At 44.8% G+C, this 11627-nt stretch overlaps 2 protein-coding genes across 2 annotated transcripts; one reads left to right on the top strand and one right to left on the bottom strand.

Annotated features, from left to right (window-relative positions):
- The first annotated feature begins 2977 nt into the window (after nucleotides 1-2977).
- LOC117849741 (protein ANTHESIS POMOTING FACTOR 1) lies at nucleotides 2978-5969 on the top strand. Its single transcript, XM_034731406.2, has 9 exons — nucleotides 2978-3176; nucleotides 3274-3374; nucleotides 3980-4153; nucleotides 4251-4350; nucleotides 4481-4597; nucleotides 4683-4820; nucleotides 4951-5032; nucleotides 5486-5535; nucleotides 5608-5969. Exons 1-9 carry the CDS (start codon nucleotides 3096-3098, stop codon nucleotides 5725-5727), a joined length of 963 nt encoding a protein of 320 aa, XP_034587297.1. The 5' UTR covers nucleotides 2978-3095; the 3' UTR covers nucleotides 5728-5969.
- Nucleotides 5970-6301: 332 nt separating this feature from the next.
- Nucleotides 6302-9707, bottom strand: LOC117849740 (farnesyl pyrophosphate synthase). The gene is made up of 12 exons (XM_034731405.2): nucleotides 9315-9707; nucleotides 8655-8679; nucleotides 8453-8568; nucleotides 8282-8368; nucleotides 8031-8147; nucleotides 7859-7947; nucleotides 7620-7671; nucleotides 7417-7512; nucleotides 7279-7323; nucleotides 7088-7177; nucleotides 6948-7019; nucleotides 6302-6627 (listed from the first exon to the last, which is right to left on the bottom strand). Exons 1-12 carry the CDS (start codon nucleotides 9459-9461, stop codon nucleotides 6499-6501), a joined length of 1065 nt encoding a protein of 354 aa, XP_034587296.1. The 5' UTR covers nucleotides 9462-9707; the 3' UTR covers nucleotides 6302-6498.
- Between the last annotated feature and the right edge of the window lie 1920 nt (nucleotides 9708-11627).

The raw sequence follows: 11627 nt of genomic DNA, 5'->3' as shown, positions 1-11627 counted from the left end.
ACTTCGACTACTCTCCTCGACTACTTCGCTCGACAACACACTGACAACTACTTCGTCATGATGCTCGCCGATGACTTCTCCGAGTACGTCACGCCGCTCGCCGACTACTACGGACGGCTCACCGACAACTACTCCAACCACATCGCGACGCTCGCTGACGACTACTTCTACTACTCATCTCGACTACAAGGCTAGTCGAGGACGGACTACTCTAACTACTCGTCTCGACTAGAAAACTAGTCGGGGCAAACTTCACACCGTCACAACAATTCGGAATCACCTCCGACTAGTCGACTTCATTGACGACCGCCACGGCTTCATCAACATGAAACCATGAATCAAGCTAAGTCACTTTTCTAATTATTTTTCGCTTATTTTTCGCTTGCGCGCAACACGCGCTCTACTCGCCGGAAGCTCTTGCGCACAACGCGCGCTCTACTCGCCGGAGGGCAGCAAACTCTTGCGCACAACGCGCGCTCTACTCGCCGGAGGGCAGCAAACTCTTTCACGCTACCGCGCTCTCTTTTTATCGCAACAACGACTATTCCTTTTTGTCTTGTCTTAAGGTCAATACTCTTCTCGAGGAGAACACGTCTTAACTCGTGAAAGCCTTGGGTGCACCTGTGACGCCAAATGCTAGCACACATACACATGCAAACAGCAATGCTCATACGCGTACACGAGACACAACTCTCATACACGCAGCGGCTACGGCTAAACGAGGACTGAGAGCCTAAAACGTAGCAGGCTAACTACTCGGGAAAAGTATGGCTGGAACAGGAGCATGACACACAATGTTTACATTGATCGCTGAATAAATTTCAGCAGTTTCAATATTCTGCAAAAATGCTACATAATGTCTGCATCTTTTCTTTCAGATCAAACTTCAGCAACGACACTCCAATATGCTCATCGTACGTCCAAAGGCATAGACTAGCTCCCAAACTTGGGGGCTAAGCGCCAAACACTACTCGACGTGGCTCCTACGACTTACCTGGCGCACAAGCTCGGGGATTGGACGCCGCAAGACTACTCAGATGATTACCTGAGTGAAGATTCAGGACCCTCGGGTTGATTTTTCAATCAATCCAACGCTCGGGGGCTGATAAGCTACACCCAACAATCGATTTTTTTCAAGTCGAAAGAGGAAGATTCAAGATTTTGACCCTCAGTCTGATTCTACGATTCAACCTAAGGCTCGGGGACTACTCCATATGGAGTGCGACTTTCGCCGCCCTCCATATATGAAGACTACAATATCATGTTGATCAAGACTTTGAGCACACCATAGCCTCATGGTAGCTTTGAGAAGCATTGAAAGATTCAGCCTGACAAAGTACTCGAAGAGCACCAAGACTACTCGGCGAATATCTCAAGACTACTCAAAGACTGCTGCATTCGACTTTGAAGCACTCGGGGGCTTGTTGGGGATACATCCCCAATACCCACAAGGAAGGAAGAAGTCAAACTCCTACTAGGATTCCCCTGTAATTCTACTAGGATTCATCCTGTGTAATCATACTAGGACTCCTCCTTGTAATCCGACTAGTACTCTACCCCCTGGAGTATATAAAGGAGGGCAGGGGTACCTAGCTCGGCAGGTCACACCTCAACACCCAAGTGCAGGGCACAATATACAAACACCCCTAAACATGACGTAGGGTATTACGCTACTCCAGCAACCCGAACCTGTCTAAATCCGTGTCTCGTGTCCTCGCTTTTACCTTCAAGCTCTAGGTCCGGCGATTCCCCGCTACACATTCTGCTACCTCAGGTACCCCTTGCTAGACGGCCGGTATAAATCACCGACAGTAGCACCCATGGGGCGTGACTTGTGATCTTGATGGAATAAATGGCCATTAGGGCCTTGATTGCTTGGAAAGGGTGACATTTCCTTGTATTGATGAGGGAAGGTGATGACAGGGAGGTTTTGATCTTGTAAGTGAGACCAAGGGCCTGTGGGATTAGGCTCGACATGAGCTCCCCATAGCCAGGAATGGCGGAGGTGTCGGGGATTTGGGCAGACGAGGTTATAGGCACAAAACGATTTTGTGCATCACTGTTACAAATCCAACTCCGTGCAAACCCCCCATGGATGCCACGTGTCCCATCAATCTCAACCATTCCCTTGACTCCTCACTCCTCTTGCATGGTGCTGAGCTTAGCAGTGAATACAGAGCCGAGGCGATTTGTGGCAATGATGGTTGTGACAACCAAAGAGTGATCGTGAGCAAGCGCAATGGTGACCAATTTACGAGCATGGAATAAGGTAGGCCCATGAGTGTAGTTGAGTGGAGCACCACATAGGAGCTTGGCACTTCCCATGAGCCGAGCGCCAAGGCTGTTAACCCGCCATCAACAGGGCACATCTTGGCGGCCGCAAGCAAGCTCATGTACTGGCTCCATGGACGCTGAGACCACCAGGGAACTAGCACAGTGTGAATGCAAGTAGCCGTGCTAATAGCCTGCCGATTGTATAGCCGCAGGAGAGGGCTTCTCCTTTTTATCATCTTCACCGGTGGCGACGGTATGGTTACGGGCTCCGGCGATGACGGTATGGTTATAGGCTTACGGCGTGCGGCAGGCGCATCAAATGGTGACGGTAAGAAGAGGATAAAATATAAGGTGCATGGACAGTTTCGTCCTTTCTTCCAATTATCTTATTTGAGATTTTTTTGATGAAATATCTATTTCGCCATGTGTCAAAATCACTACAACCGCCAACTCAACTTGAAACGGAGTAAAAAACAGTATGGGAGGAAAAAAATAAACCGGTTTTCTGAGTTGGAGGAGGTTCCGTATCTGCTGCTTTCGTAGTTGGGAGAGAAAAGCGGACTAATTTTTTTAGGGTACGACTTTCATCATTGTTGAGGGATTCACAATAGACGTTTTCCTTTTCTTTTTTGCTAGTTGACATCCCTTACGGCCCAACTATCATTGCCTAAAACTGAAGGCCCAGTTACAAGGCTCCGTTGTAGAAAAGAAAAAATAGAAAAAGAGGACATCCTCCTGCGTTACCAAATTGACGATTGGAGAGAAGATCGAAAATCCGGGCGGCGGCGGATTCGACTGTAGAAGCCGCCATCGCGGACAAGATGGCGGCGGCGGCGTCGTTATCGCAGCTGGACGACGAGATCGTCCACGGCATGGCCATCGGCGCGGTCTTCACCGATTATGTGAGTTCCCTTGCTAAAATCCCCAACCCACCAGCTCCCTCGACGGTTTCCGCTCCACACCTAATTCACCGTGGTGTCTGCTCGAATTCGACTGCAGGCCGGGAAGATAAACTGCCTCGACTTCCACCGCAAGGAGGATCTCCTCGTCACCTCCAGCGAGGACGACTCCATACGCCTCTACAACATCACAAGCGCAACGTGAGCACGCTTCCTCGCTTGATTTTTCCTAACCTTTTGGATAGGGCTGTAATGTGTAGTGTCTGATGCTTGAGATTGCCATATCTGGTAGGGAAAAGTGTTGGTTCTACCGGTTGATTTCAATTAACAGTTTGTGTTGAGATTTTATTTATGGGGTGCCCTATTGCTAAGAGATTCCAGATTTTCAATGATGCTAGAATCAATATTACTGGACAGTATAATCTCACAAGCTATTGAAGTTAATTCCCTAGTGGGTAGATGCAGCATTTGGCCAACGGGCAGTTTAATCCATTTGATAAATACACATGGAGCTTGCCTTGATGTTGCTCTTCTGTCATGTTGACTATATTTGCTAGAGATGTGATGTACTTGTGCTGTCAGGCAAAATGCTCATTCTTGATGTTTCAAGAAATCTTTGGCTCATCCAGAAGTCTAGTTTTGATGACCTTGCTTTTCCATACTAATGTTATTGTTCTTATGGTTGATACAAAATTTGCTTTGTTTCATGTACTTCATCACAGTATTCTTCAAGTTAGTACCGCTTAAACTTTCTATGTACAACAGTTGTAGTGATCAGTGCTAGAACTTGCTGGCGATTGTTTCAGGTTATTAAAGACTACATATCATAGGAAACATGGTGCTGACCGTGTCTGCTTTACTCATCATCCGAGTTCTATCTTATGCTCATCACGATACAATCTTGAGTCTGCAGAGTCACTTCGTTATCTATCATTGTATGATAACCGTTGTTTAAGATACTTCAAAGGGCACAAAGACAGGTTTGTTTGGTTGTTTTTTGTTCTTCTTCTGCATTTCTTGTCTGTAGTAACAAATTTGGAGGTGCAGATGCTGAGAGGTATTCCTGTTTCATCTCAGGGTTGTTTCATTATGTATGTCACCCGTCAATGATAGCTTTATGTCAGGATCACTTGATCACAGTGTCAGAATATGGGATCTTCGTGTAAATGCTTGTCAGGTTGGCCACCAATATTCAGTAAACTTAGTTAATGAGCTCATGATAGCAACCATAAATGCTTAGTTCACATTTATCAGATGAAAGGTCCTATTTATCCTCTAAGCTCTTTCATGTTTACTTATCCATTCAGGGCATACTAAGACTGCGTGGCAGGCCTTCTGTTGCATATGATCAACAAGGACTTGTTTTTGCTGTAGCAATGGAAGGGGGTGCTATTAAGTTATTTGATTCCCGATCGTATGATAAGGTACCTCATGAACATAGTACAGAAGAATCATACATTTTTTGAAGGTGCGTGAAATGTTTATCTTGAGAATCATATCCAATTTCAGGGTCCGTTTGACACTTTCTTGGTCGGTGGAGATACAGCTGAAGTTTCTGACATCAAATTTAGCAATGACGGCAAGTCTATGCTTTTGACAACAACTAACAACCACATATATGTTCTGGATGCATATGGAGGGGACAAGGTCAGTTAATTATCTTTTTTTTCTGTGATTCAGAGGCTGATCCTTGTGGTGCACAATTTTATGATCTTATCATTGATGCCCTTACATCCTTTTGTTAACATTTTGCTAATATCCCCAATGTAATTTGCAGAGGTGTGGCTTTAGTTTAGAGCCATCTCCCAATGTAACAAATGAAGCTGCTTTCACTCCAGATGGTCAGTATGTTATTTCAGGTAAAGCTACATTCTGATACATATGCTAGTTCATAAGAAAAATTGCTCTTTAGTTTCACTGCAGTTAAGGCCTAAAAAGTTGCTGAAATTTTGAAATTGCCACCAACTTCTGCCTTTTTTGTACATGTTATCTACTTTTGTGAAGAGATCTAACAAGTGACAGAAATTCACCAATATATTATTTTGCTTCAGCTTAATTTTTGCCACTGACCATGTGAAAAATCAATATTTTATTAGCATGATCTAGACACCAATATTGCCTCTTAAGTGTTAGTGACCAATAAAAAATTGCAATGGTGATCATTGTGCCAGTAGTATGTTGCGCATACATCGTTCTGGCACATCACTGCTGAAAGTAGTGTCTTATATGTATATGCTCATATGAATGAACTTTGGAAAGCGCTACCTGTTGCATTGTGAACTCTTGAAGACAAAATATGTTTGGTTTTGCAGGATCTGGTGACGGAACCCTGCACGCTTGGAACATCAATACAGTACAAGAGGTGCTTTTCTTTAATTAGGCTTTTAATATGTTTTGTTAAGTTGCTTGTCTTAATGTCAGATTTCTTTTGCAGATTGCTTGTTGGAACAGTCATATTGGCCCTATCACAGCTTTGAAGTGGGCCCCTCGTCGAGCAATGTTTGCAACTGCATCAACTGCCCTAACTTTCTGGATTCCCAGCCAATCGAATTAGAATTAGGTGCCTGAAAAAAATGGATGGAAATTCAGATATGCTAACTTAGCAAATGCTTTGTTACCATATGCGGAAACAATGACATAGTTCCAGGCAGATACTTGTTCTAGTGCTCCCTGTCTTATTTATGTGTGATTTACACTTGCCTGCTATATTATGATTATATTGCTAACGCTTATAAAGCTGTGTGCATCATTTATACCCCCAAACAGAAAAGAATAGTCACTTATTGGAACCACTTATATAGCATGGGCGTGTTGTTGGGGAATCATTTTATTGCGTAGAGTGTGAAGCAACGCTTGTTGCTCAAGCTCCTGGATCATAGGTTTTGTAATATTCTTCTCCTGTCACGGAACTTTTGTTTCCACTAGATTTTATTCTTCTCCCATGAAGTCATACGAAAAATCATTGCCTTGATCGCGTCCGAAGTCCTTGTGCCCCCTAATTTTACGTCAGAGGAACTCGTTCCGCGTATTGCTAAATTCCCTTGACAATGTACACTTGGGATTTACTTTAAAGCAACGAGGGTGGTGAGAAAAAAGAGAGAGGAGCAAATAAATTGACAGGATCCAAATGACAAGACAACCAATGTATTATGCGGTGCATGCGGTCCATCAAACCGAAATAGCACCTTGCCTCGTTATTATCCGGAGCAGCAAGGTGCAACATACTACATCGAATTTTTGAGCTAGAAGCGCCACATCACAGATCAGGAACTCCAGTTATCAGTCAAGCATGCAATGGAGCAACGGCTCCCTATCCAAGAGGGCCCTACTTCTGCCTCTTGTAGATCTTGTGCAAGAAGGACTTCAGTACGTTCTGAACGGCGATGCTCGGCTGGGCTTCAATGTCCGCGATCAGCTTCTTGTAGCTCTCGCTTTCGTACTCCTGGAATACAGCCTAGAACAAAATGATAAACAAAATGTCAGACTTAGACATGGACTCAAGTCAGTGTTTCCTACATGTCACATATTTTCAGACTATGATAAGTAACAAAAAAGTTCAGCCACGTAGCTGCTACTTCGTCCATTGGAAATTAAGTGCCACTTTGGATATGGTTATAGTCTCCGAAACATAGTACCGTTTCAGGGACACATATATCTAGGATCAGTCGTCGAAACAAGGATAATATGAAAATAACACATTACACTTTTGGTAATCTTACTTCAACAAGCGATATGAATACAAAGCATCATCAAGGGTAAAGAGTAAAGACAAACCTCTAGGTTAAGTTCTATGTAGAGATTCTTCACTTTTGCCACACAGGCTGGATCTTTCTTGCCATAATTTTCCTGTGGGACATTAATTGTTTAGACAACAGTCCTCAAAACAATTGAGAAGTGGTTTGCAGATTACTTACAAATAGAATGCGCTTTTGGCTCTCATCAGCACGCTCGAGAGCTTGCACAACTAGCCAGGAGCATTTGTAATCTTCAATATCAGTTCCGATCTATATAAAACTTAACATTGATCAGATCACCAGAGCTAAAGAAAAAATTTCAATATGACAAGATGTTCATTCAAGTTACTGCAACACATAAATGCACTAACCTTGCCAATGAATTCAGGGTCACCATAGCAGTCTAGATAGTCATCCTGCAAGGGAACAATTATATTAATGCTAAACAGAGTAATGCTTGTGGCAGGAAAATGGTTTGTATTGTTATGAGCAGCCAAAATAAGGGTTACCTGAACTTGAAAGTACGTTCCCATTTCAACAAGAATGTTCTCTACAGTACCATAGTTTTCCAAATTCTCACCAGAGAGCAGCAGTGCACATGCAACCTTTTGATAAAGCATCGTATCAGTAATAATGCGTCTGGTATTGATAATCTAGATGGGGATCATGTGAAAATAGTATATGCAGATGTAAGGAACTGAAGGTTCATTACCGGCAGATAAAATGAATAGTAGGCTGTCTTGTATTGAACAATACGCCGGTGACTGCAAAAGTACCAGTTGCATGCGATCAACGGTGAATAAAGAGTACATACTGAATCAGAATTACTAACACTACGCTATTATGTGAAAGCCATTTCTCTATGGTTAAACCTGACAATATGATAATAGTACTTTTGTTCACATGATGGTTGAACACTCAAAAGAAGGTTGTCCCAATGCATTAACTTACACTGTTATGTTATATTTTGTAAGATCTTTTTCTCCCTCATGGGTTGTGATAAGGTCCAGCAGCTGACCTGAAGCAGTCTTGAACTCAACCTAACAATGCGAAACAACATAATCAGTATCTGTATTAATCTGACCAGTCAGGTTAAAGATAATCAATCAGAACGTATAGTTACCTCATTGAATAAATCAACGAGATCAGCGTAGTAAGGTTTTCCCTTAAAGTGACGCTTGAGGATCCTGCAGATATGGTTGCGAAGGATAACCCCATCATTGACAGCAATGAAGCCAACCTAATGCACAACAGAATGCATCCTTAGATATCACTTAAAGGGAACTAGCAGGTTCTCTAAACCGACATTACTACACAAAGGACAGATAGATGAATGCTGTAGTATTCAGAATGGACAGTTTTTGCTTCACTAACCTGAGGCACCCTGAACCAGCAAGGCTGGCCACGACGAGTGTGGGAGCCATCCATGATATCATCAAGCACCAGAAAGAAAGCTTGAAGCTGTAAATACAATAGCATTCTTAGAGGCGCCACTCGGTTGCTTTACAGCCATTCTTCCTGACAACATTGGGGAGAAAACATTACCCATTCAATGCACCAGCCAAGGGTGCAAGCATGGAACATTTCCTCCTCGCCCAGAACATCAGCACCCTTCAACAGCTTGTAGCTGTCAACCACAGAGAGCCCACGGTTGCACTTGCCTGTCATTGAACAACAACTATGAATCAGAAGTGTAATTATTTTACCGTATGATGTAAAAGCGAGCAAGTCAGAATCATCTCCTCACCTCCGAGTACAGTGTAGTCAATCATCTGTTCAGAGGAAGGTAAAGAAAAACTCAAATTAGCGACGCACATCAAAAGCACTAGCTAACAGAAACTAACAGCAAGCATTCTGCTCAAAGAACCAAATTCCGTTTAAGTGTCTACTATTCATTAATAACTGGCAGGGCAGTTTACATTCAACTGCAGAGCTTAATAATCATAAGCTCTGCTCTGTTTTAACTGCAATTCACGTTCGTCTGGCAACAGCAGAGGCAGTCAACCCAACTGAACTGAAGGGGAAGTTTCAGCCCGTACTCGTTGATCCGTTCAAGCCCACGTAAAAACTAACAAGCAGCAGTAATAAGCTGCTCCCACCCAGAGGATTAATAATCCTGCTTCATTTACTTACCCGTGATCCAGCGCTTTTCTACCTCATTTAATCACCCTTGTCCACGTGCAAAGCCAAATTAATTCTACTCCCCTACGAACCCGGTGTCCCGCGAAGTTAATAGAGCCCGCTGATCCGGGCAGGAATCTAGCGGAGCCTGCGAAGGACTCGCTCTGCCACGGCGACGCGGCAAGGAAGGAGCCCCACGCCACAAGGATCAAACCAGGAAACAGCGACGGAAAAGGAAGGTGGGCCGAGAGAGAGGAGGAGGAGGAGGAGGAGGAGGGATCGTTACGCGGTCGATCCACTGGTGCGACTCGGCGGTGAACTCGAAGGCGGGGTCGGCGAGCAGCTCCTCCTTGAGCGTGTTGTAGATCTGCGCGAACGCCGCCTTGGTGTCGGTGCCGCCGCCGCCGGCCGCGCCATTCCCACCCGCCGCCATTGCCTCCTCCTCCTCTCCCAGCGAAGCAGGGGCCCCCGAGAGCGATTGAGGAGAGCAGAGGAGAGCCGACTGTGATGCCGCTGCGCTGCGCAGGTGGTGGGGGGTGGAAGGGGAAACCAAAGACAACGTGGGACGCGGCTTTATTAGGAGACGGGGTGCGGCCGAGAGGGGGACGGCGCGGCACGCACGGCACGAGCGCGGGCGGGACACTGCTGGCAGGCAGAGGCAAGGCAGCGAGGTGGTGTGCAAGTAGGAGTTGGTTTGGATCGGGTCCAGGAAACAAACAAGAAGACAGAGAGAGGCTGACGAGACGACGGGAGGGAAAAACAAAAGGAAACAAGGGGCAGCGGCAGGGGCAGCGGCAGCGCCGGGTCGGGACGGACGATGCGCGCGTCGTGTGGATCCAGATCTGGTGCTGCGACCCCGGTTTCAGGCTAGCTATCCGGTTGTTTATACTTTGCAGCACTGGCAGAGTGGGTTGGTGGCTGGCCTAGGAGGCTAGGAGGAGGATCTTCAAGCTCTGAAATCGGGGTTACTTTGGCTCCATCGTCGCCGCCATGCGGTCGGTTCCGTCGAATAACTAGCTGGATCGCCACGTGATTGGATATCAAGCAAAGATCGGGTTGATGCCGTTGTGATGGGGCTTTACTAGCTCGTAATTGATATTATACGTCTGCACACCGTTGGAATGTTGGATCGTCGCTGCAAAAAGTGGTCGGACTTGTTTTTGGAGAATCATTCAGGTTTAAGGGGGCACCCTTACCGCACACCGGAGAGGTTGGGTGCTAGAAAGAAATGCTTAGAGGCGGTGACAATTTGAGCATATATATGGGATACCAATTAAATAAATTATTACTCAGATAAGTGGTGACGGGTCCGCGGAAGCAACCGTGCAACACACATACCAAGGTCGTGGGTCGGAAAGTTGGCCGGAATTGTATTTTAGTTCTCGGTGGTCCAACTCTAGAGATACAAACGGAAGCTAAAAGTTTGAGCGTTTTTCGCTGTATTGATAACTGATGACGTGACTTACTCGGCACCCTACCAAAAAAAAATAAGCAATGCACCTACTCTAGGACTATCAATTGTAGGCTTAGAGAAGTGGGTATCACAATTCTAATTGGGGTATGAATAATGGTTTATTACAATCAGGGCACGAGTATTTGAGCACCGATGTAATAAATAAACAAATTATTTTTGTGAGTAGTAGGGTCCCCAATAAGCAATGGCTCAACAAACATGCAGAAGCTATATACAAGGGAAAAGGTTAATTAAAATTATATTTTAATTCTCATGGATCCTACTCGATATGAAGAGAAAAAGGAAGTTGAAAGGCAGCGGATAACCAATGATTTGACTTGTTTCGCATGCTACAAAAAATGACGTGGGTACGCGGCCCGTGCACGTACTCAACACACATGCCAATATTGTGGGTGGGAAAGATTGTTCAAATTGTGTTCTAGTTCCCAATGGGTCCCGCTCAATATTAAAGGAATGAAAGTTAGAGCATTTTTCGCTTTTAATTTATTGATAACTAGGGTAACTTGACTTGCTCCGCACCCTACCAAAAATATAACCATTGCACCTGCCCTTACTTATGTTTAGATGTTCGACATGATCGATGCACCTCCACCTCTACCCCAGTTCATAGTGATGCTTAAACAAACTCCTTTAAAGATTCAGATTTATATTAATTTAAATCAATGCACTTAACTAGCACTACTGATTGTATGTTTAGAGAAGATGGGCACCACATTACAAGTATGAATAGGGGTTGCTTGCAAGGCTATAAGTATTTGAGCACTCAGTGCAACAAAATGAACAAATTATATTTTGAGCAAGAGTGGTGTACGGGGGACGTACCTTAGTTAGGGCCAATAGGGGCCATGCATGCCCCTCCCTCCCCCCCTCCCCCCTCCCCACCCAAAAAAAATGTTATAATCCCTTGATGAATGTAATAGATATTAGGTCATCCCTAGTAAAGCTTCAAATTGGACCCCCTCTCCCTTGTGTTATCCACCATCCATTGTGTGTTGGTCCTCCTCTCAATTCAGGATCAAACTCTGCCACTGGTGGTGTAGGTCCACACAAAGCAGCAGCTCACAAGCATGGTGTAGGTCCATACAAAGCAGCGGATCACAAGCATGTAGAAGCTGTAAGGGAGAA

This window comes from Setaria viridis, chromosome 3 (genome assembly GCF_005286985.2).
Source record: "Setaria viridis chromosome 3, Setaria_viridis_v4.0, whole genome shotgun sequence".
NCBI classification, from domain to species: Eukaryota; Viridiplantae; Streptophyta; class Magnoliopsida; order Poales; family Poaceae; genus Setaria; species Setaria viridis.
Note: the sequence above shows the minus strand (reverse complement) of the source record. Positions and strands in the feature narration are given on the sequence as shown.